At 36.6% G+C, this 24,911-nt stretch overlaps 2 protein-coding genes across 3 annotated transcripts in view; one reads left to right on the top strand and one right to left on the bottom strand.

Moving 5' to 3' along the window:
• Positions 1–21,013, top strand: part of Fbxl5 (F-box and leucine rich repeat protein 5) — a 40,750-nt gene extending 19,737 nt beyond the window's left edge. For both annotated transcript variants that reach the window (XM_059275828.1, XM_059275827.1), the window contains exons 6-11: positions 871–996; positions 2,986–3,134; positions 4,020–4,102; positions 5,000–5,722; positions 14,224–14,372; positions 20,235–21,013. In XM_059275828.1, the coding sequence (XP_059131811.1) occupies positions 871–996; positions 2,986–3,134; positions 4,020–4,102; positions 5,000–5,722; positions 14,224–14,372; positions 20,235–20,311 (1,307 nt within the window). In that variant the 3' untranslated portion in view covers positions 20,312–21,013. The remainder of the gene's footprint in view (positions 1–870; positions 997–2,985; positions 3,135–4,019; positions 4,103–4,999; positions 5,723–14,223; positions 14,373–20,234) is intronic.
• A 2,936-nt stretch (positions 21,014–23,949) lies between these two features.
• Positions 23,950–24,911, bottom strand: part of Cc2d2a (coiled-coil and C2 domain containing 2A) — a 79,691-nt gene continuing 78,729 nt past the window's right edge. The window contains exon 37 of the mRNA XM_059275826.1: positions 23,950–24,163. Within this exon, the coding sequence (XP_059131809.1) occupies positions 23,975–24,163 (189 nt within the window). The 3' untranslated portion in view covers positions 23,950–23,974. The remainder of the gene's footprint in view (positions 24,164–24,911) is intronic.

Genomic DNA, 24,911 nt, shown 5'->3' with positions numbered 1-24,911 from the left:
TAGCAATGAAAATAATTTTATGGTTGGGGGTCACCACAACATGAGGAACTATATTAAAGGGCTGAAGCATTTAGGAAGGTTGAGAACCAACTTGTCTAGTGGGTAGAGGCCTAGATTGCTGCTAAGCACCTTGTAATCCATAGATTAGCAACTTAAGTCAAAGAATTACCCAGCCTTAGACGTCAGTGGTGTCTAGGTTGAGAAACCCTATGTAATCTTAAGAATTTAATAAATTAATGTTATTGTCTCTACATGAACATGTAATACATGTACTGTAATTGTAGTATCTATACATTTATTGTTTCACTTTACCTCAATGTGCCCGTGTGCCCCTTGACTTCTGTTCCTACCTACTTGTGCACTGCTGGCCAGTCACTACAGAATACTTCATTAGTTGTCATCAGAATGAGGCTGTTACTGTATCCAAAGTGAAATTACTGTAGGAAAGTCTTTTTCTTTTTTTTTTTAAATTGCACCTAGAGATACTGATAATTATTTTCTTAGAAACTGAGTTATGATCATTAAGCTTATTTTTTATAAAGGGTATCATTGAAAACTTTTCCAAGAGAACAGATACATGGCAAGTGTACAGCAAACTATATAAGCTTTTGAAGTTCTTTTTCTTTAGTTTTAGAGAAAGGTTACTCTGGGAAATACTATTGGTTAGTAATTACTACTATTAATTGAACTCATGTAGTCATAATTATTTTTGTATGTTTTAAATTGAATCCTTTGCTTATATATGTGTAGTTTTAAAAAATATTTCTAAAAGTAGCCATTGCCTGAAGTTCAGATGTGAATAGGATATTCTTTCTTATAATAACCTTATATCTAATTTGATTTTGTTCCTCTTGTTTATTCATTGTATAGGTGACTGGTATAGTGGTCCTGCCACTGAACTTGATACTGAGCCTGATGAGGAATGGGTGAGAAGTAGGAAAGATGAAAGTCGTGCTTTTCAGGAATGGGATGAAGATGCCGATATAGATGAATCTGGTATTTCATGCTTGGAATGAAAATTATTACATGATGTTTAAATAATTGACATTCTAGTTCATAATTATTAGGTCTCAAAAAATTCAGGTATTTTATGTTTTCTAAAGACTTTTAAAAAGCCTACTTCTCTGAAGAATTTGAAGGAACAACAAGTAAATTTAGAATTTCTTGTTAGAAGTATTTTTTAAAATAGAGTGGTTTCTCTTATGTTTTTATATTAAAATAGCAAAGTCAGAAAATGATGGCTGTTTTTATGTAGGAATAAACTACCTTCATTATAGTGCTTCACAGCTTACAATATATGATTTAGGATTTCGGTTAATCAGTTCATCAGCATTTATTGAGTCATCTGTGGTTGAGGCGAGACAGGATGATGTTTCGTCTGTTTGTAAAGTCATATAATTTGCCTCAAGGTTATTGTAGAGTTAAGAAATAATATGTATGAGAGACTGGGTTGGTGTAGCTTAGGGTAGAGTACTTGCATAACATTGTAAAGCCCTAGGTTTAGTCTCCAGCACTACAGAAAAATCATTTGTGAAGATTGTGTTGCACAGTTTTGGGGTCCCCCCCATTAAGTACTGTGAGAGGGAGAGTTTGAGAGTAGATAAAAATTGATCCCTACTGTTAAATAAATAAAAGTAAGGGAGAATTTAGAATACATAGTTCTTCCTTCAAGGTACAAATGAAAATCCTGTAATAGAGATGCATAGATGATGCTTGGGAATATAGAGGAGGAAGGCAGATTCTGTCTTAGATACTATTTTACATAGTATTTTCTAAAAGATCATAAAACGGTGAAAAATTTATAAATGAGAAATTTTAAGAAGTTTCTGTTTACAAAGCTAAAATAAGTAAGCTGGTTTGGTCGATGACCTTTGTTGAAAATAAGAACAACAGTGATTTTACTTTGACAGCTACTGTGTTTCAGATGTTCATGAGTTGAAGAGGGCACATTTTGGTATAGTTTCAGGAGTTTGAAAATTTGTTTAATAAGGAAGAGATCTGTTTTCATTAGCTTCAATCATATGCTTACCTGTGGCAGGCAGTAGAGTGTGTATTTTAGATTTTATAGTAAACAAAGCACACCTAGGTAGGGAGGGCCATGGGGGGAAAAGAATGAATTAGGAATAAAAGTGTGGTAGAATAAATAAGGTTTGCTGAAGTGATTTTTTTTTAGTGATAGTGTCCAAGTAAAGGACATTTAATACCAAGTTAAGTTATTTATAAAATACTTGAAAAAATATTTAGCTGTTACTCTTTTCACATAGATTCCTTTTAGCTACTATATTCTATTTTATTTTAAATAAATCTTTAATATATTAAGGTGCTTTGTGCTTAGATAATTCAGGTTAAGAGTTTACGTAAGTATACTAAAGATAGGATCCTGAAAGGTGATAGAGATTTTAGGTCCATTTATAGTTTGCTTTTCTTTTTATAAAATTGGAGTTGTAGAAATTTTTGTTTTCCTTAATATTGGGGCTTAAACTCAGGCCTTCACCCATCCTATGAAAACACTGTTTGTCAAACTAAAGCTGTAGTTTGCTTGTTTGTTGTTAGAGAGGTATAACTTGTTATAAACATTCAAGCTCTATAGAAATTGCAAAATCAAGTGCAAAAGGCCATGCTCATGTTTAACTTCTTAAGAGTGAAAGTGTCTTCTTTTGCTTGAAGATTCATGATGATAAGGTTAATGGAGTTGTTTCACATCTCTTCTAGCTCTGTATCCTTTTAATTAGGTAGAATAATTGATGCTACCTTTAAGAATCTATAGATCATTTATTTGTAACAAATTGTAGTCTCTTGAATTTTTACAGTTCTTTGACTATTCAGAATTCTCTTCAGAACTTTTTCTTGTCTGAAAGTGAAATTGCTTGTGAAGGGAGTTTGAAGGCAGCATAGAGTATTTCCTATCTAGTATTTGATGCATCCTTTGGGTGGCCTACTTACAATGGTGTATCTAGTTCTTAGATGTTTGAATTCATTTTACAGAAGAGTCTGCAGAGGAATCGATTGCTATCAGCATTGCACAAATGGAAAAACGTTTACTCCATGGCTTAATTCATAATGTTCTGCCATATGTTGGTACCTCTGTAAAAACTTTAGTGTTAGCATACAGCTCTGCAGTCTCCAGCAAAATGGTATGTACAAATGAATACTAGCTTGAGTATTATGAAAAATAGCAGTGAGACAACTTTGGTTTGCTTATTGATGTTTGTTTAAGAGGGAAAGAACAGAGTGTCTTCCCATGGGTAGGTAGGTGTACACTGCTTGCTTTCATATAATTTCATTTCTTAGAGTATTCTTTGTAGCTTAGGAATCATAGCCTGTGCTATAGATGATGGAACTGAAATTAGGCAGGTAATCATTTATTTGGATTTATAGATGTAAAATGGTGAGTCTTAGTTCTATATAGTTTATTATAACATGTAAGGCATGGCAAGATGGACAAGTGAGATGAAACCAGTTTTATAAAAGTTAAAGACTTCATACATAAAATCCTTGGGTAGTCCTTAAAAATGCAGACTTTTCTGGGTCTAATTTCTAAGACTCTTTAAGAAGATTACTAGAAATTTGAGCTCAGGGACTGGAGAGGTAAATGTCTTGTTTAGTAAAGTGCCTTTTGTGCAAGCACAAGGACCTGAGTCTGGATCCCCAGCATGTACAGATATGTGTATAATGGCATGTGTCTGTAACCACAGTGCTGGGGGGCCAGGGGAAATGGTGCAGAGACAGCAGATTCCTGGTGCTCATTGGCAGCTGCACTAGTAGAACCTGTGGCCTTAGAGTTCAGGGAGAGATGATGGAGGAAGACACTGGGGATTAACTTCTGGTCTCCACGTACACCACACAAACCAAAAAGGAATTTGAGCAGAGTATGTCTATTTTAATGTGTTCTTTGAGGGAATTTTTTTTCTTCGGTATGCATATAGACTTAGGAAAAACCAGTGGGTTATATTTAGTATTGTCTGTTGCTTATCTAAAGCTCTATATGTCCTCATGGTGACTTTTCTTTTCTTTCTTAGGTTAGGCAGATTTTAGAGCTTTGTCCTAACCTGGAACATCTGGATCTTACCCAGACTGATATTTCTGATTCTGCATTTGACAGGTTATTTATTTTTAAATATCTAAATATAATAAATTTTGACTATGAAATCAGTAAAAATATTCCCTATTTTCTTGTTTGTATAATCACTGTTTACTCATACTATTATATATTCCTACTAAATTCCTGCCATGTATAGCTATAACTTGATAGAACACTCCCAAGTTTTTGCCTCTTGTTCACATATGGCAGCTGATCCAGAACATTGGTACTGCCATCTGTATGTCATGCCTAAGCTTATGAACCTTGCTTTGTAACTGTCTAGATCAATATTACCCGTTTTCAAGGTTTTATTTCAGTTTTTGAGTACCTTTTGTCAAAGCTCCCTTTTAATTAATGGTTTTTCTAGTTTAGTACCAGTTTGTTCAAGCCATATTCTTTGCAAATGATTCTTTCTTGGAGACTGCTAGTTTTCTTTTTGCTTTAGCTTCCTGTTTCTTCCAATTCTGAAATATCTTATTTCAGAGGAAGAGAGAGATTGATTCTTCTACCCATTTCTACAGTTTGATTCTTCTATGTCTTCATTATGTAGTAGTTACTTTTTTTTTCATGTGTATGCTGCCTTTCCTCTACTGCTTACTTTTAGAACAGGAAACTTAAGTCTCTTCCATTCATGTCTTTCTCTCATCCTATCCTCTACTCGGTTAGCAATGATACTTGTTTTTTAATTACTTGCCTTAGTATCGTTTTTGTATTCCTAGCACTAAAAATATTTCCCGATGATAGAAATTCCAGAAATGTTTAAGTGATGATTTTGTATTTAAAATAGTTCTAAGGCTTCTGTGTGTGTGTGTGTGTGTGTGTGTGTGTGTGTGTGTGTGTATATGTATGTATGTGTATGTGTGTGTGTGTGTAGTTTAATGCTTTTGAGGAATTTAACAGTCTTGCTCCCTCTTGTAGTTGGTCTTGGCTTGGTTGCTGCCAGAATCTTCGGCATCTTGATCTGTCTGGATGTGAAAAAATCACAGATATGGCTCTAGAGAAGATTTCTAGAGCTCTTGGAGTTCTGACATCTCATCAGAGTGGCTTTTTGAAAAGTGCAGGCAAGGCTACTTCAACTCCTTGGACAAATAAAGACATTACCATGCAATCCCCCAAGCAGTATGCCTGTTTGCACAATTTAACTGACAAAGGAGTTGGTGAAGAAATAGACAATGAGCACACTTGGACTAAACCTGTGTCTTCTGACAGTTTCACTTCTCCTTACGTGTGGATGCTAGATGCTGAAGATTTGGCTGATATTGAAGATGCTGTAGAATGGAGGCACAGAAATGTTGAAAGTCTCTGTGTAATGGAAACAGCCTCCAACTTCGGTTGTTCCTCATCTGGTTGTTACAGTAAGGACTTTGTGGGATTAAGGACTAGTGTCTGTTGGCAGCAGCATTGTGCTTCTCCAGCCTTTGCATATTGTGGCCATTCATTCTGTTGCACAGGGACAGCTCTAAGGACTATGTCTACACTCCCAGCGACTTCTGCAATGTGTAGAAAAGCATTAAGGACTACATTGCCCAGGGGAAAAGACTTAATTTATTTTGGGAGTGAAAAGTCTGACCAAGAGACTGGACGAGTACTTTTGTTTCTCAGTCTATCTGGATGTTATCAGATCACAGACCATGGTCTCAGGTGAGTGATCAGTTCCAGTTGTTAAGAAATGGGCATGTTCTTATTCTCAGATGGAATATTATATTTTAATCTCAGTTTTTTACTTGACTTATTTAAGCAAGTGACTTATTTGTTAAAAGTGTGGGAGCAATAGTGTATCTGATCCAACATGAAGTTTCATTTTAGTTCAAATACGTTGTGAAATATAGAAGAATATACAATTAGAAGTTTAATTGCTTAGTAATTGACCATATTACATTTTTGTAATACATTTTGGTGGGTAGATGTATAAGTTATTGTTTCAAGGACATTACAGAAGTAAATTTTATATTGAGAACTTTGGAAAGCATGTCTGTTAGAGTTTGGTGTGATTTTTTTATAGCTGTGAAGTGCCAGTGACCCAAATTGCTGTTGATCTGTATCCGCTTGTTGCTGTTGTTGAGACAATCTCAGTAAGTAGCCTTGACTGGTCTGCTGCTTGCCTTGTGGACCAGTCTGGCTTTGAACTCACAGAGATCCACCCAGCTCTGCCTCCTAGGTGCTGAGATTAAAGACAACACTTGCTGTTATTTTGAGCTAAGGTCTCACTCTCTCCCAGGCTGCCCTCATACTTGCTGCAGTCCTATTCCCAGCCCCTACATGGAAGTTTATGAGAGTTTGAAACCCTCTGTACCTCTAGTTCTAGGTGACCTAGTACAGTGCTCTCTTCTGTCCTCTGCAGGTACCAGGTATCGACTTGGTGTAGACATACATGCAGGCACACCACATCCAATTTTGGCACTGCTGGAGATCAAACCTAGAGCTTTGTGTATGCTAGGCAAGAACACTAGCAGCTTAATAACATCCCAGCCCTATAAGTACAATCTTTAGCATAGTATACTAATTGCCTCTATCTTCTGCCCCCACTTTTTTCAGTGGAGAGAAAAGGGGGGTAAAGCCCCCACTTTTTTCAGTGGAGAGAAAAGAGGGGGTAAAGTGTTCAATATCTCTGCGTGACTGAGAGGCAGATCTCCTCAGCAGCCAGGTCTTCCATATGCTGTGGGACCCACTTAAAGCTGTTAGGTTATGAATATTCTTTTTCTTTTTAGGTTTATTTTTAATTATGTGTATATATACATGTTTCTGCATTTGCACATATGTGGAGGTGTCTGCTGAGGTCTGAGGCAGTGGATCCTCTGAACCTGGAGTTATGGTTGGTTATGCACTGGCTGATATGGGTGCTGGGAACAGAACTTGGGGCCACTGGAAGGACAGTAAGTCAGTCCTCTTAATCTCTGAGTCATCTCTCCAGCCACAGTTATATAATGTTAGAGGCAGTAAATGCAGAAACATACACCTACATACATAATTCAAAATAAGCTGAAATGGAGCCAAATACTTTAGTATTTCATGTATTTTTGATGCTACTGTAAATGGAATTGCTTTCTTAATTTCTTTTTTAGATTGTTCATTGCTAGAATATAGAAAATAATTTGGTTTTGAGATGAGTTTCCCTCAAAACTCTCTTCCAGCTTCCCAACTTCTGGGATAGGTATATGCCACCATAATGGGCAATTGTTTAAAACTGGAATTGATTTTTGTGTGTTGTTTTGTTTACTCCTCTATTTTGTTGAACTTGTTATTGTTAACTGTGTTTTGTATGTGATTTTTTTTCTTTTTTTCCCTATATTAATGAGATAACCCAGGACTATGCACATGTCAGACAAGCGCTCTTCAGTTGCGCTATACTCCTAAGTTAGTGTGTGGATTCTTTAAGGCTTTCTACATAAATGTCATTTATAAACAGATCATTTTGATTATAACTTTCCTGTTTGGATGCCTTTGCTTCATTTTGTTTACCCAGTTGATCTGACTAAATTTACAGTGTTAACATAAGTAGAAATGACAGTACTGTTTCAGTGATTGTAGCTGTGTAATAAGTTTAGAAATAGAGATTTGTCTTACAACTTGTGTTATTTAAAATTGTTTGGCTCTCTGAAGTCTCCTGATAACAAATATGAATATTAAAGGTAGCTGCGTCCCTGAAAAGCCCACCCACCATGAGTCACAAAAGCTGCACCTCGAGCTCCCTGTCAGGTACCTCTACAGAAGAATTTTCTCATCCTCTACAATTAGTTCCTGCTTGTGTGATGTGAGGAAAGGGCCTTGTGAATCATGAACTGAATCTTTAAGTGTGGTGAACATCCTGAGCCAGTAAGTTTTATGAATTGACTGAGTCTTCTGAGCTTCTGGCTCTAAGAGAGGCTATTTCCATTTAGGAAAAATAGTATACAGCGCCCCTTCCTAGAACTCTCTGATTCCGCCTATACCCACACCCTTGATGCTCTCTGAGTTTTGGAGGGGCTGATGAAGAAATCTGATTATTTTCCTCCATTTATGGCTGAGTGTTCATTATACCACCCGCTACAGCAGCAGCTATCACTTAATCTCAGCAGCTTGACAAATTCTGAGTCTCTGAAAACTGATTAAAAAAGTTGTCCTCCATGACTGAGATTGACAGCCACAGTAATCTGTGGGCACAAATGCAAATGTTTAGTAGAATGTAGTTTGTAGGCACATTACATTTATTTAAACAAAACTGTAGTAGTGGCATCCCTGGCTGACAAAGTATAGAGAGGTAACCCATTTTGGGTACTGTGACTTTTGAGAGTGTCTTTCTCTTTATGTTTAAGGTGCCTTTCTTCAAACTGTTTTTTCTTTTTTTTGTGTGGAGGCATGTAGGTGGGAGAATGTCTTACTTAGGGTTTTATTGCTGTGAAGAGACACTATGACCACAGCAACTCTTATAAAGGAAACATTTAATTGGGGCTGGCTTACAGTTGAGAGGTTTAGTCTATTATCATGGCAGGATATGGTGACATGCAGGTCGACATGGTGGTGGAGAAGGAGCTGAGAGTTCTGCATCTTGATCTGCAGTCAACAGGAGACTGTGTGCCACAGGTCAAGCTACATTGGGTGTAGCTTGAGTATATGAGACATCAAAGCCCATCCCCACAGTGACATACTTCCTCCAACAAGGCCATACCTCCTAGTAGTGCCACTCCCTGTGGGCCAAGCATTCAAACACGTGACTCCATGGGGGCCACTCCTAATTCAAACTACAACAGGGAGTAAGGGATTGATTTCTACCCAGAATCCCAGGTAGTCCAGGCTGACTTCAGATTTACTGTGTATCCAAAACTGTCTTTGAATTCCCAATGATCCCGACTTTTCTCTGTCAAGTGCTCAGATTAATCACTGAGCCATCTCTCCAGCCCTAGACACCAGTTTTTTGGCCAAGTCTGCCTCAGAGATTGACCCCCTTCAACTTCAGTTCCAGAGGATGTGATGCCCTCTTCTGGCCTCCAAAGGCAAACCACCCATACATATAAAATAAAATTAAACAATAAAACCAAAACTAATGTCAGTGACTCCGAGGCACCTGTCAGCACCATAGGCCCAGGGACCTAGGTTTTAGTTTCCACAGGAGTCTGAGCCACCATTCCCATCTCATTCAAACTCTATTGTTTTACACTATTCTTCCAGATGCCTTTTTAAATCTGTTAAGACACTCAGTGTAGCACCACATAGTGAAATTCTTTCACAGAGGCTATTAGCATCTCTGATGGCCCACTGCCATTCATTCTAAGTAAGTGCCATTTGGTCATGGAATGCAGCAGCTAAAAGTAAGTTCACATATAGCGAGAAAATATTCCATTGTGTGTCAGTTGTTTAATCAGAAATAAAATGCTGAGTACTAGAGCATGGATATATGAGGTATTACTTTATTTAAGCTGTGGGTATCTACATTCTTCATGAGTCACCCTGCTTCCTCCTGGAGTGCTGCTGTAGGGATGCTGGGTATCTTGCCACCTCCCATGGGGTTGGCAAGGCAAGCTTATGTTGCTTGCTCTGGCTCAGGATAGGATAAGGGGGAGCAGAGTTGTGCACTTGCATCCCAGGCTTGCCACTCGAGCCTGATTCGGGCTATTACAGGCCCCAGGAGAGTAACATACCCATTGCCTCTCAATGGGCCATACTTGGCTGCTCAAAGGCCCTGAGTTGAGTGAATAATCTTGACCTTCAGTATACTTCATGTAGGGGAGAAATTACAAAGCTTACTATAGGGAGGATAACTGTCCCTAATACAGCATAATCTTCATTCATACCACTTTGTCATTTATTCCTTCTTTCACCCCTTTGATGAGCCACTATTCACGCACCAAAACCTTCCAGAGACCTGCTGCATAGCATTTGACTTTGACATGTCAGACTAGAAAGAGATGCCATATTCAGAGTGTAGGTTCTGAGAGCAGCTATTCTGAGCTAGGATTGCAGAAACCTGTGTGATGCTTGAGTCTTGGAAGGGGGTCAATCTCTGAGGCAGACTTGGCCAAAAAAACTGGTGTCTAGGGCTGGAGAGATGGCTCAGTGATTAAGAGCACTTGCCGCTTTTGTGTTCAATGTCCAAACCTACTCACGTGCCTCTGTAACTTCAGTTCCAGAGGATGTGATGCCCTCTTCTGGCCTCCAAAGGCAAACCACCCATACATATAAAATAAAATTAAACAATAAAACCAAAACTAATGTCAGTGACTCCGAGGCACCTGTCAGCACCATAGGCCCAGGGACCTAGTATTTTTAGTTTTCACAGGAGACAGTGTGCCATCTCAATCTGGGACTAGTAATATGAATGCTTAACATGACCAAGGCACCACTTTCTCTGGAGGGTACTACTTTGTCCAAGGTATGGGGCATAATCATGGTGACAAGGGCATCCTTCAGAATTCAGAATCATGGGCCACCAGCAGGGGTGACTCTAATCACAAAGCCTTAGGGATAGAAGGATGCCATCAATACTTCCCTCTGGAGCAGGGCATGTTCCAGCAGTTGTTTTTGGTTCCAAAACGATATAATGTAGTTGCTGCTTGGATAGGAGATGGGACACAGTATTGGCTCCCTCTGTGGCATATCATAGCTGTGTGGTCCCTAGTTAGCTCTGTCAGCTCTGTTTAATACTTATGAGGACTTTAAGTGTTCTGGGTGGCGATGGAGTTGCTGGAGGTCCTTACTTTTCCTTTACAATAAGAAATTCATCCTGGTTGCTGGTTGTGGATTTGGCTGTGGAGATGAGATAATCTCTTTCATTCTGTATGAAGCTGCTCTGAGCTCTGAAGTGTGCAGAGTTTCTGGCATACTGGTCCTTTTCCTTGTGTTGGTTTCATCCAAGTGTAGTTTTTATTGGTTTTCTTGCTCTCTTTGGGGAGGGACTAATGGTTATGGGGCATTTAGTTGGCTATCTTGCTGACATCTCAAAACTCTTAAAGTTGCTGTTTACTAGTTCTACCATCTGAATAATTTATTGCTGTGTTTCTATTGACTGATGCATTTCTTCCTCCCAGATTGTTTTAATATTTAACAGTTTTTTGTTGGGTACTAAATAATTTGAATTATATATTGTTGAATTTGGGACTTTGTTTTATTCTTCAGTAATTATTCCCTTTGAATCACTATTGTTTGTATCAGTTCTATAACTTGCACATTTTTCTGTGGCTTTTTCTTCTCTTTGTATGCTTTATTGTTTAAGTGCACCTTTCCCTGGTTGAGGGCAGAATTTGTTTATTATTCGTCTTTTTTGTTATTTCAGCTTGCTTCTGGTGTACTTAGGTATTTGTGGCAAGACATAGATGAGGGAGATCTTTCTAGAATACGTTTTCTTGTTGTTTGTTACTATACCTCTTAGTCTTTCATTGATTTATACTACCTTTGGTTAAAGCCAGTTTTATAGCCTTTGCTTTTAACCTTTGTAATTTTGATATCTCTAATTTTTACTACTCTCATTCTTTCCCCTAAAAGATACACACACACACACACACACACACACACACACACACACAGAGAGAGAGAGCCATTCATGCACATACACACTCCACTTTACCCCTAAATAGCTGTTTTCTCATTTTTTTATGGTACTGTCTTCTTTTGTCTTTATTAATTGAATTTTCTCTTTGTAACATAGACTACAGTCTAAATTCTGCTTATTATTTCTCTAATAGCATATGCCATTATGCCGTTATGTGAAACCTTTTTTGACTTCTCAAAACCTTTCTGTGTATTTCCAGAAGAGTATTCTTCATGTGGTATTATAATTGCTTGTTTGTATTCATAGTTGTTTGTTTTCCCACTAAGGGCCAGTAAAGCCAGTGACTATACAAATTGTTGATTTAGGCATACTTTTAATAGAAACATTTTACGTTTCATTCCGTTTGTTTTGCATTCAGACACCATTTGAGCTCTTTTAGACTACTCTTTGAAAGGTACATTTTTTTTTTATTGTGAATTGCTGAAGTTCCTAGACTTTATGAATTAGTGAATTTTAAGTATTTTTTTCCTTTAAAGACCTTTCTTGGACCAGTTAATCCCAGCACTTAGGAGGCTTGGGCAAAAGAATTTTGAATTCCAGACCATCCTTGGCTCTGTGAGTTCAAGGTCAGCTTAGACTATATAGTGAGATCCTGACTAAAAAAAATTCCCTCATTCCTGTCAAACCACATAGATTCTGAGCTACTACCATTGTTAACCTGATGTCTATAGAGATGGCAAAACGGTGGGAAAAATTCTTTAAAATTAGAATGTAAGATAAAATAGATTTAAAACATGCCCTTTCCAATCCTTACCATTCAGTGTCCTCCCTGAGTATCAATATTCCCATAGTCCTGGCTAGATGTGGTGGCATATGCCTGTAATCCCAGCTCTTAGGAAGTAGTAGATGGAGAACTGCTGTTCATTGACAATCTGTTTTGCACAGTGACTTCTAGGCTAATCAGTACTGTCTGGAAAGAATGTCTCAGAAAACAACAAAAATTCATAGTTCTTTCTCATTTCCATAATAGTTTACTTACTTCTGACATTGGTTCCTAATTTATTAAGCTGCATTAATTTTAAAGCTAAATTTGGTATATTAGTTTCTTAATTTATCTCTTCTGTTTCCAGTTATCCCATTTTTTCATGTTTTAATTATTTAATTATTGCATAGAAATTTGACATTCTCAATTTTATTCTTGATATATTTTAATCTCTGTTGTGGTTTTATACTTGAATATGATGTTAGGTTTTCTTTTTAAACACTGAAGTGAATTTACATACTATTAAATTTACCATCACTAACCCCCTTTTAATATATCTCCATCATCCCCCAAATAAAAGCCCATACTTACTACTAGTTACTCCAGTTCTTCCTTGTCCTCAGTTGCTGGCAGCAAGTTCATCTACCAAGCATCTCTGTGGGTTTACCTATTGTTAAATGGCAGTGTTTAATGTTTGCTTTTTTCCACATATTGTAATATGTTTAAAGGTCATGCAGATCATAACATGTCTGTACTTCATAGCTGTATAACATTTAATTGTGTGGATATAGAGAATTTTGTTTATCCATTCATCAGAAAGCATTTGGGGTGTTTTTGCTTTTTCTCTGATGTGACTAATGCTGCTGTGGACATTTATATGCTAGTTTTGGTATAAACATGTTTTCAGTTCTCTTGTATGTGTAGGAATTATTAGGTTGTTGGGGGCACAGAGGTCCTTGTACTCACAGAGAACCACTAAGAGAACCAGGAATGTTAATCATACAGGGGTGTCTCCTCAATGGAAGGATAAAAATCAAATACCTGCATTCCATCCAAAAAACTCAGAGTGGATTTTGTTAATGACCTGGTGACCTTTCTGCTATCTGTGGAGGCAGACCTCATCCAAATTGCCCAGAATGATTATCTGAGACTCTCCCATCTCTAGACCATTACCCATCCTTAGGGGAGATGTCATAGGTACTTTATGGCCTGCTGATCTCTATGCTATCAATCAGAGACAACACTAGATTCTAGGTCTTTTAGCTTCAGACACCACCCTCATGGTCACATGTACTTTGTAAAAGAGTTTCTATGTAGTCACACTTTAAGCTTTATTGTGCAACTGAAATTGGACTGGTAGTTGCCTGGAAACCTTTTCCCAAATTATACTGTGTTTTAAATATGCTGACAATGAACTCCCTGGCTTTAGACTCCTTGAAGCGGTTGACGATGTCAATCTGCACTGGATTTTCATTATTAACTCTTCAGTGGTTTGGTCCACTTCCCTGTCTGACACCTGCAGGAAGGACCCCCCTCACTAGGTTATGTGAGGAACTCCAGAACTAGCAATTAGGTTTCAGACTTCAGGAATTTTCTTGATAATTTTTACTCTCTTAGACAGTGTGGTGGGAGAATGAACAGTACATTTCTAGGTCTCAGTGTTTCTTCATGTGAGAATTGAGTTACTATAATGTTCTTATAAAGAAAGATGTGTATGCTTATTTACTGGAGTTTTTAGGAAAAATTTAGAAGAGTTTTTTGAGTCAGATATATTTCTGCCTAAGGATGGGTCAGTTATCGGTGTTTTATAAAAATTTTTAATTGAGAGGTCTGTATAATGTTGATCTAGTAGGCCATTGCAATATTAAAATTTTCAAAGGTTAGTATTTCCTGACTGTCACATTATTTCTCTTGCAGGGTTTTGACTCTGGGAGGAGGGCTGCCTTACTTGGAGCACCTTAATCTCTCTGGCTGTCTTACTGTAACTGGTGCGGGGCTGCAGGATTTGGTCTCAGCATGTCCTTCCCTAAATGATGAATACTTTTACTACTGTGACAACATTAACGGTAATGCCTTTTAACAGAGAGATACTTTGAAGAATGCATTTATAATTTTTTTTGGCAGTTCTAATAATTTTTATGGTTTTTATTTTCTTTCTAGATTCCCAATTGCACAAATTGTTTTGCTTTCAGGTTTACTCCTTTAAATTTAATAAAATGATTTGGTTCTCTAAGGTTATAAAATCAAAATACTACACATTTTTTACTTATTTCTTTCTTATCCATTCTAACAGACTTTTTGGCATGTAAGAGTTTAAATCATTTTAAAATGACAAGTTGTTATAGAAATACTAAGATTATTTTAAGATTTTGGGACTTCCGCTGTAGTATTCTAGCACTCACCATTAACAATTTAAGAGTGTTGATTTTCTAGACACACTGATTTCTTAGGAATGACAGGCTCATTTTTCTCACAGCACTGCTTAACCAGTGTGGTAGATAGACAAAGGAAGACTTTGGTAGTAGGAACAAGCCCTGTGTCTTGTTTCATATTAATCTCCCTCAAGACTGAGGAGAGTAGATTATGCAGTATTGAGAAAAGACTGAGATGCCTTAGGCGTGACCAAAATTCCTGTACTGTTTTAGAAGTTGATTCCTGATCTCTGAACCAATTTGAAAATCATGAAGAAGGAGTTGGGGATGTAGCTGTTTGAAAGAGTGCTTGCTTAGCATGCATGAAACTCTGGGTTTGAGCCTCAGCACCACATAAAACCAAGAGTGGTAGCTTGTGCTTGTAATTAATGCCAGCACTCAGGAGGTAGTGTCAGGAATTCAAGGACATCCCTGCTTGGGTTATGTGAGACCCCATCTTAAAAAACCTACCTCTCCTCCCTCTTTCCCTCCCCCCCCCCTCTCTCTCTCTCACACACACACACACACACACACACACACACACACACACACACACACACAGAGTTAAACATGCCTCCTCCCCCTTTTAAAAGTCTATTGGTTAGAACATGCATTTTCAAATTATATTTGTTGTTCTTTAGGCATTTGATCGTGTTTAGTAGAAACTGAATTGTTCAGAAGCATAATAAAGCTGCTCCTCAGTTATTAATAAACAAAACAAATCATCCTGTATTCATAACTAGAAACAAATTTAACAGCTCCATTCTATTATATACCTATCTTACACTGCATACTGTTGTTTTTGAGAGCCCAGTTATTCTAAAATGAGAGAGAAGATCAGAGTTTATTCAGGGAGAACAATTGACAGAAGCCAGGGAAACTAAAGAGAAGAAAAACATTTTAGCATGCGGAGAAGTTAGAAAATTTCCTGTTGCTTGGGATTTAGATTTCTCTTAAAATAAATGAGACTAGAGATCTCGGCTCTTTTATTTCTGGAAGAGCTGACATATTCTTAACAAAAGCAACTTGGTAGTATCTTTGGTTTGTCTTGCTGGCAGTGGAAAAAAAAATGAATGTTTTTTTTTGGGGGGGGGGGGAAGGGGTTGTACCTACCTGTACAAAGGAAAACAAATGGATGTTCATGAATGGAAGTTTTTGTTTGTTATTAAAAATAAAGCCATAGGGGACTGGACAGATGGCTTAGTGGTTATGTGGATGACTCATTGTTCTTATAGAGTACCAGAGTTTGGTTCCCAACAGACACATTGGGTGGCTCACAACTGCCTGTAGCTCCAGGGGATCCAACAGTCTATCTGGCTTCTGTGGCCAATGCACTCATATGAACATATACCCATACACAGACATGTAATCTGAAAGAATAAAAATAAATACAGCTTTTAAAAAGAAAGTTTCCCAAGGCTTACAGGACAAATTAATTTAAGACAAATTAATATATAATTTTAAAATAAAATATTTTATTTGAATGTTTAAGACAAATTAATATATAATTTTTAAATAAAATATTTTATTTGAATGTTACATTTGAATTGCCTATATAATTTCAGTATAGGTTGTATTTGGAAACATCTCATAACCTAATTTGTTTTGCTTAGTGGATATAGATACTTTGGTGGGAAGTATTGAATTTTAATTCAATTTTATTATCTGCCTACTTATTTTGTACTTAAGTGTTTTTAAACTTCTTGAGAAATATTTAGGTGAAAAAGTTAAGTGCTTAAAATCTTTTGTACTTTCTCAAAATTATTTTTATCTTAATCTGTTTTGAATATATACTGTTGGCATTCCAAAGGAGCTATTTAGTCCTTTGTTAAAAGTAATTTTTATTTCTAATTTTTAGTAGAAAATTTTGAGAGATCTGATTTTTTTAAAAAAAAAGTTTTGAAAGGTATTTACAGTACTTGAAATAATACTAAATTTCCTTTCTTAACTTGATAGAGCATGATTTGGAAGAAATGGAAATCCTTTAAAGTTTACAGGGTGACTTCTCATATGCTTTCTAGGATTCTTGGTAGTTGCTCTTAAAGCAATAATTTGAGTCAGTCTTTTTTGTAAAAGAACATATGGACAACTTAAAAGCTGCTAAAATTGTACCCAGATGTAAAAGGTAACACCATTGGCATAGTACAGAAAATACTTGGTGAAGGTTTAGGAGCCCTCATTTTTATTTTGGAAAGTAGTTACGATCTAGCACATGATTCAGAGTAATGAGAAAGCATACATATTTGAAAGGAACATTTAATTTAAAATGTACTTTGTTAAAGAAAATCTACGTAATTACTACATTATTAGCTATGAGAATTTAATGCTGATAAATGTTATTCGTAGACTAGATTAAACAGTGAATGAAAAGGAAGAATGGCCTGCATCCTAAGCACTGGCAGACATTGGGGAAGGTGTTAGCCATCAGCTATTCCATTTCTACTTTGAGCAAGATACTGTACTAAGCTCTGATGCCAAACACACACTCTGATTTTCTGAATGATTCTCCATGAATTTTAAATTGTTACTTGACTTGGATATTCAAGGTGTCTTAGCCATAATATTTACACAAGTGTTTATCATTAAAGTAGTTGTTCTATGGCCTAGTTTTGAGCTCTGAAGAACATTTGAACAATGTTAGTAAACTTTCTTGTGCTGCTTTGCATTTCAGTTTGCATAATTTAGCAGTTAAGATAGATTAGCTCATAGTTCTGGAGGTGACAGTCTCAGATGATTTGCTCTCTTATGTTTCTAATTTAAGTTAAAAAGGAATTAAAGGTAAGTGAAGGTAAGTGAAGACATACTCACAGCATGAGTAATATATAGTACTTAAAACTGAGGAAAAACATCATTTTTATAAACAGAATTATCTACCTTTGTATCATCTAAATATAAAATACATAGTATTCTTTGCTTTAACAATTAGGAGATTTCACCTTTTAATTTTCTATATTCTTACTATAATTTAGCCTGATATATTAACTGTTTGGCTAAGTCAGATATTTAAAGGGAAGTATTTGAATTGTTAGTCTACTGGGAGAATAGTATCCTTGACCACTTGTACTGTTGAGGCCCCTTCACTATTTTCCCTTAAAAACCAGTTGAGTACTGTTTCTAGCTTTGATTGTTTTTTTCCCCAGGCCTTTTAATAATACTGAATTTTATATGGAATTTCCTACAGAATTCAGTATAATATTTCTTCTTTACCTTTCTGTCACAAAAAATAAAAGCTACTTGGGAAGCTAGGGCACAAAGATTTCTTGAACCTAGAAGTTTACAGCCGGCATGGAAGATAGAAGGCCTTGGGTCTTAAAACAGAGAAACACAAAAAACTGTGTGTGTGTGTGTGTGTGTGTGTGTGTGTGTGTGTGTGTGTGTTGTATGAATAAAGAAATGTAAATGGTCTTTTATTTGGGAAATTAAAAAATTTCATTCTTCCACAGTTGCTGAGACTAGAATTATGTACCAATAAATGATAGATAGGTATAGTTTGTTAAGATTCAGCAGTCTGAGCATTAATTAGTTTGTCAGGGAATGGGTAAAAAGACATCAGATGTGTGGTGGCAAAGCAGTACTGTGTAAGGGTGAAGCAAGCTAAGCAGTGTGTGGTTGAGGATTGACTTGTGTATAGGAAAACTGGAAGTATGTTACAAGGAAAAACTTGGTCAAAGATTGACAGTGGGGCCGGGCGGTGGTGGCGCACGCCTTTAATCCCAGCACTCGGGAGGCAGAGCCAGGCGGATCTCTGTGAGTTCGAGGCCAGCCTGGGCTACCAAGTGAGTCCCAGGAAAGGCGCAAAGCTACACAGAGAAACCCTGTCTCGAAAAACCAAAAAAAAAAGACTGACAGTGGGAAGAATTTCTAAACTTAGGATTTTTTACCAGGGCATTTCTAACAATTATAAATCTATACTAAATCCTTTTTAATTTTAGCTTTGTGTCCTATTTTAAGGAAAAATAAGAAAAATGCTGTTTTATAGGTTTTTTTAAATAAATTTTAAATATTTAGCATATAACCTAATTAAAAATGGAAGATTTAATTTTTATTAAATAAAAATGGACCTATAGTGCTCCAGTTTTACAGGCTACTTTTTAAACCTATAAACAAGTGTAATTAGTTTCAATTATACTGAAATTTGAGGCCAATCTTTTTTAATTTACCCTATTTTCCAAATTTTATGTCATATCCATTTCCCCTATTAGAAGCTAATTCCAGGCCTGTCATTCTTAAATATGTAAACATAAGTGAAATTATAATTGATTGCAATTCTACACATAAATGTGAAATTCAGTGTTTTTCTTAAAGATAATTTGCCATTTACGTAGTGAAATATATGACATTATATCTCAGTGACTTTATCCTAAGAAATTCTTTATTTTCTTTGATATGTGCTGTCTTGGGAATAAAAGGAAATGCTTAACTTCTGGTGATACATGTATTCTATGTTTAGTTGCTCCTATCCTGATTTCTGTCTTATAGGGGTGTTAGCATAGTCACCTCCTTTTGCAATGTACTGCTGCTCTTAAAAAGTAGAATGATGTAAATGGACACTGTATTTCTGAGTTAAGCTGGAGGTCACAGTGCGATGTTAAGTTCATTAGATACATTCTATATTGAAGTTCTGTTTTGTGTCTTTTTGTTTTGGCCTTTATGTATCATAATTGCAAACTTTGGCTTTCCCAGTGAAAGCAGAAAGAACTGCTCCTTAATTCAGTCTGCCAGCTACACTGAGTCTTTGAAATGCTAAAAACAACCCTTCTACATTTGTTTTTTCTAATGAAAACCATTTTATTCAGAACACTCTCTAACTTTTGTGAGATTTCTTTGTTACTTTTCTGATTTTTAGCTATGTTCCTGAATAGATCTAGATCTTTTATCTAGTGTCTGGGTCGCATAGGGCAGCTGGGGTAAAATCCCACTTATTCCACCAGTGTTTTATTAGTGTTTGTAAGTGAATCACCATTTTATATTCTAGATGTTTAATAATCACTCAGTTTGCATTCAGTTTTGGGAAGTAATTTCATCTAAAGCTACCATTTGTTTTCATTCAGAGATCTACAAATGCTCAGAATATGTTACATATATTGATTGCATCTCTGTATAGTGTATTGTTTTAGACTTTGAATATGACATTTATTCTAATTGTTTGTGCTGCATTATTGAGTTGACACAGTTCAGATGGGGTTTTATGCTTTGTGTTAATTATGTTTCTAGGAAGGATGCTCAAAGAGTTTGTTTTTATATTATCTAGCAATTTTGTTTCTATGGATTGTCTTTTCTTCTTGAGTTGTAATAATCTTGGGGAATTTGTATTCCATCTTCCATGGAGGATATTTTAGATGAAATCAGACTATTATTGGCAATTTATGTCTGAATTTTTAATGCTTTTACTGTAAGATTTTACTTGTGTGATGTCAATGAACTGCTAATAAAACACAGTTTTAGATTAGTTGGCAGAACTGTTTTGCATGAACTCCATGAAGTTCCTCCTTTCACATGTTTTTTACTTTCATACAGGTCCTCATGCTGATACCGCCAGTGGATGCCAGAATTTGCAGTGTGGTTTTCGAGCCTGCTGCCGCTCTGGCGAATGACCCTTGACTTCTGACCTTTGTCTACTTCATTTAGCTGAGCAGGCTTCCTTTCATGCACTTTACTTACAGCACATTTCTTGTGTTAACAACCCCTTTTTGGGTGTGTCTTGTTTTGGCCCCATTTCTCACAGTCTCAGAAATTTAATTTAGCAGTGAACTGTACAGTGTTGTTTTTCCTTGCAAAATATATTTTTGTTTTAGAAAGGGATTAGGATTTTTTATTAGGGTGAGAACAGTCTTACTGGTTTCTTTGAAATGAAATGCTTTAAAGAATATCACTAATGCCATGGTATTTAAAGTATTTTTAGATTCTTTTGCATTTTAGTCAGTGGAGGTTATTGGTTCTCTATGTGGAAACACTGTACCAAGTTTTGCAGATCCTTTCTGATACACTTTGTGAAGTTTTATTTTCAAGACTGAACATTTTAGAAATGAATCTTTTTTTTCCCTAACATTTTCTTTATTTTAACAATTCTCAGGGGCCAATTCAAACACATCTAGAAATGAGATTCTTTAAGATTGTAGAATAAATTGGCCTCTTGGTGTTTGCTCAGTGAGCTAGCAAAAGCACCTGTCTATTTGTATTTGCTTAGACACCTGGTTCCACTACTGTCCCTAAGCTGTCGAATTTGGGAGGGATTTTTAAAAATTCCACAATTGTTTGAAGAAATGTATAAATAAAAATCTACTTTGAGAACTTTACCAAGCAATATCTTGTGTTGTGATTTTATTTTAAATCTGAATTCAGGTTTACTAAATGTTTTGTCTTTTGAGCCTCCATGAAATTATGACTCTGCCACATTAGCAGTTTTAGATACAATTGAGTTAAATTTTCTTTTTGAAATTAATTGTAATTGCATGCCATGATGAAGAAAATAGTGCCCTGCCTCTTCATTTCCTTCCTTCTCCTCTTAAGTGCAAAGAAAGCTGTGGAAGGAAGTAATCCTGCAATCAGCTTCTTTGTGGTAAGTATTTCCTGCTTTTTTAGAAAGGAGCAGAGCTGAGGAGACTGACTGTGTCTAAGAGTGAAGCATGCGTTAACTAATTGAAACGTAGTCGGGAATTCTGGAACACTTTGCAGTTCAACTGACATTTGAATTAAACACTGGCATATCTACTGGCATTCCCTTTGAAGAATCACCCTGTTGTCAGGAGTTTTCATTTTGATTCGTTATCATTTGAAAACAAAACCCTACAGATTTGGTATAGGGCTGAGCACATGTACAAGCAGCTAACTTGAACATTTTGAGTTTGTTACCTCTGTGAGGAAGTCATTGAGTCTTGTGGACACTACAGTTAGCTTCCTCCTGTAAGTATGTGCAGGAGGAAAAAAACAACATCTCATTCTCTATGAGAATATGAAAAGAAATTGAGTATAGAGTCAAGTCTAAAGTTTGACTGTTTTGTAAGATGTACTGTAGTTGTTTCTCAAATCGTTAAAAAAGCTTATTTGTGAAGTTGATAGCAGGTACCATTTTGAGAAAAAAGCCTGAAAATTTCTCAGGAATGAGTCTCGAGCAAATGTGTACTTCATTTTCTCAGTATTAACTTGAAATTGCACAGAACAATGGCTTTGAATCATCATAAGAGGACTTAGGCTTATCATAACCCCAGGTAATCAGAAAACAGTATAGTTTGTAGGGAGATTTTTTTTCCCCCCCTGTGGTCTTATGAGGCAAAATGGCTAAGTGTTTAAGAACCTGGCTTAGAGACTATCTTTATTAAATTAATTTTGACCAGCTGGTTTTCTGAAGTTGTAAGGAATTTTTTTTTAATGTACACATTTTGGTTTTCATTCTTAATATAAGGGGATAGTTTAACATGACACTGTATAATTGGTTCCAATTTTTTGGGATTTTATGAGTGTTTTCTTCTGAGAATAAAATGTAGCAGTTGTGTGTACATTGCATCACATACTTGATAAACTTTAGGTGTTAAATGTAAGGCCAGTGTTGTGCTTTAGATGTGCTAGCCTTTGTAAGCTTCACATAGTGCAATGGAATGGTAATATGGTCATTCTCAGTGTAATTATGGGAAAAGTAAATAACTTGCCCTTGATAACCCAGCTAGTAAGTGGCACAACTAGGATTCGTATAAAGTTCCATCTTCTTAACTATGGTGTTACTGTGTCTCTTTGTTACTATTTTGTAACTGTTAAGGACCAGTCAGGCAACTGTCCCTAAAGAGCTGATGAGAGTAGCAGAGTGGAGACAAACATAATTGCAATGTAACTTAGTAGAAGAACGCCTCAGCTAAAGCAAAGGTGAAAGTTGATAGTCTCTTCTGTCTTTGAAAATGAGAGCTCCATCAGTGCTCTCTGTTGGAAGTCATTCTTTCACATAGTTCATTTGGCATTAGGAAATGTTCTTGGTTGTCAAAACTTGGTTGAGGAGAACTCAACTGGAGCATCCAGTGGGCAGAGGCCAGATAGACTGTTACACATCTTAAAATTTTTTTTTATTAGATTTCTTTTTTGTGTGTTTTGCCTACATGCATGTAATGTATATGCACCTTGTTTGCATATAGTGTCTATAGAAGTCAGAAAAGGGCACTGGAGTTAAGGATTATTATGAACTGTCATGTGAATGCTGGGAATCAAACCTGGAGCAACAAGTGCCCTTAACTGCTGAGCAGTGTCTCCAACCCCTGCTGTCAAACATCTTATAACACATAGGGCAGCGTTTCACCAAGAGTAAATTGAGAAGTCCTGCTTTAGGTATTTCTGTTTGGCATACATCTTTCCATATCAGTACACATATTTACATATTAATCCCCCACCCCCGTGTGTGTATTCAATGGTATACGCACCTGAGTGTGTGAGTGTGGGGTTATACTAAAACCCAGTAAAGCCACCTTAGAGGCTCAACCTTCATGACCTAATTACCTCTCCAAAACTCTTCTCTTTAAATACTGGGGATGATGGTTTCAGTGTGAGTTGCTAGGGGAAAGGATATGAGGTAGGACATGGATTTTCAATCTGTAGCCATACCTTAGTTTTTTTCTTTTTAAAATCCCTTTTGATATTTAAATACAGTCCTTCCCCCACCCCAGCACTATATTATTTTGGTGGCTGTGCATGTGTTTTAAGTGCTTGCCTTTGTTTTGTAACATACCATTCATTTTTTGAGCTAGCCCAACATTTATAAAATCTGATGCTGCAGAGTTGTTCCTTGTCCTGTAAACATGTTTGTTGTAAAGAGTTAACTTACTGGGTCTTAGAGTTATAGTTGCCTTTCTGCTGGACAGACAGAAGTGAAGAGTATCAAAGGCAAAGCAAGTGCAGAAGTCTGGAGGCTAGTGCTCATAGACACTCAGTTGTGTTTGGGTCCAAGTGTCATGATGAGACAGACTAATCAAAGTTTTATGGGGCAGTGATATCACCCGCCTTTAATCCCAGCACTTGGGAGGCAGAGGCAGGAAGGTCTCTTGAGTTCAAGGCCAGCCTGGTCTACTGAGCGAGTTCCAGGACATCCAGGACTACACAGTTTAGAAACTCTTGTCTTGAAAAACCAAAAGGGGGGTGGGGAGGACACACACAGCTTTACACAGTTTGAAAATAGATAATTTTATTTCATTACTTCAAAATATTTTCTTTTGATTTCATTATAATTTAAAATGTATATACTAATAGTCTTTAGGTGATATAAAAAACATATAGAAAAATTACCTGTTACGTACAAGGGAAGCGACATAGATCCAAACAGACAAAACGTTCTTGGGGTAAGGGTGGATATATACAGCTAGAGCAAATTCAACATTAGGGACATCAATGTTATGTACTCCAGTGCTGTATACCGCTTCAATGAGAGGCTTCACTTCGGAATAAGGCATGTGAAGGGGAAAGCCAGAGAACTGAGGAGAAAACATATTTGTACTTGTTAGTAAATCTTGAAGAAAAAATACATTTTCCTTATGTAAATTACATAATTCTTAAGATTGAATCCTTAAGACATGAGATTGTTTCTCTGTTCACTATATGTTAACATAAAAATGAAAGGTTTGGAAGGTTTAATATTTTGTTTTAGTTACTGGCGTATTAATGCATTACTAGTCATATCCCATCTCTTGATAGTTACTGGCGTATTAATGCATTACTAGTCATTCACTGTTCCCATCTCTTGATATGCACGTGGCCCATGGAATTCTACAGACCCAGGTAAAGTTAATCTATGCATTCTACCCCAAACACAACAATTAGTTTACAAGTTGGGTATGTGATCACTGTGAGTATCTGAAACTTGGTATGGACAGTGACACACAGATGCCCTCACTTGCTTTGGCCAGTGTGTGCAGATGTGTCTCTTGGACTTGTTCTAGCATTTGTTTCTATAATGTCACCACATGGAGGACGTCAAGGTGGCAAGACTTGCAGAGAATGGAACAGTTTTCGACTGCTAAAACTGATGAATTGAAGACATTGTAATAAGATATTCTTCATTGGACTCAGTGACTCATCCATTTTTGGCTTCCATACTGTTTATCTTACTGCACTAAGTACACTGGGTAATTATTACCCAGCTGTAGGATATGACATATAGGACAAACCACCAACAGGTAGTAGACAGAATATATAGTTTATTAGTGGGAACTTTTACTGAGA

Source organism: Peromyscus eremicus, chromosome 10 (assembly GCF_949786415.1).
Source record: "Peromyscus eremicus chromosome 10, PerEre_H2_v1, whole genome shotgun sequence".
In the NCBI taxonomy this organism is placed as follows: Eukaryota; Metazoa; Chordata; class Mammalia; order Rodentia; family Cricetidae; genus Peromyscus; species Peromyscus eremicus.
The sequence above is the reverse complement of the archived record's forward strand: the minus strand, read 5'-3'. Positions and strand labels throughout refer to the sequence as shown.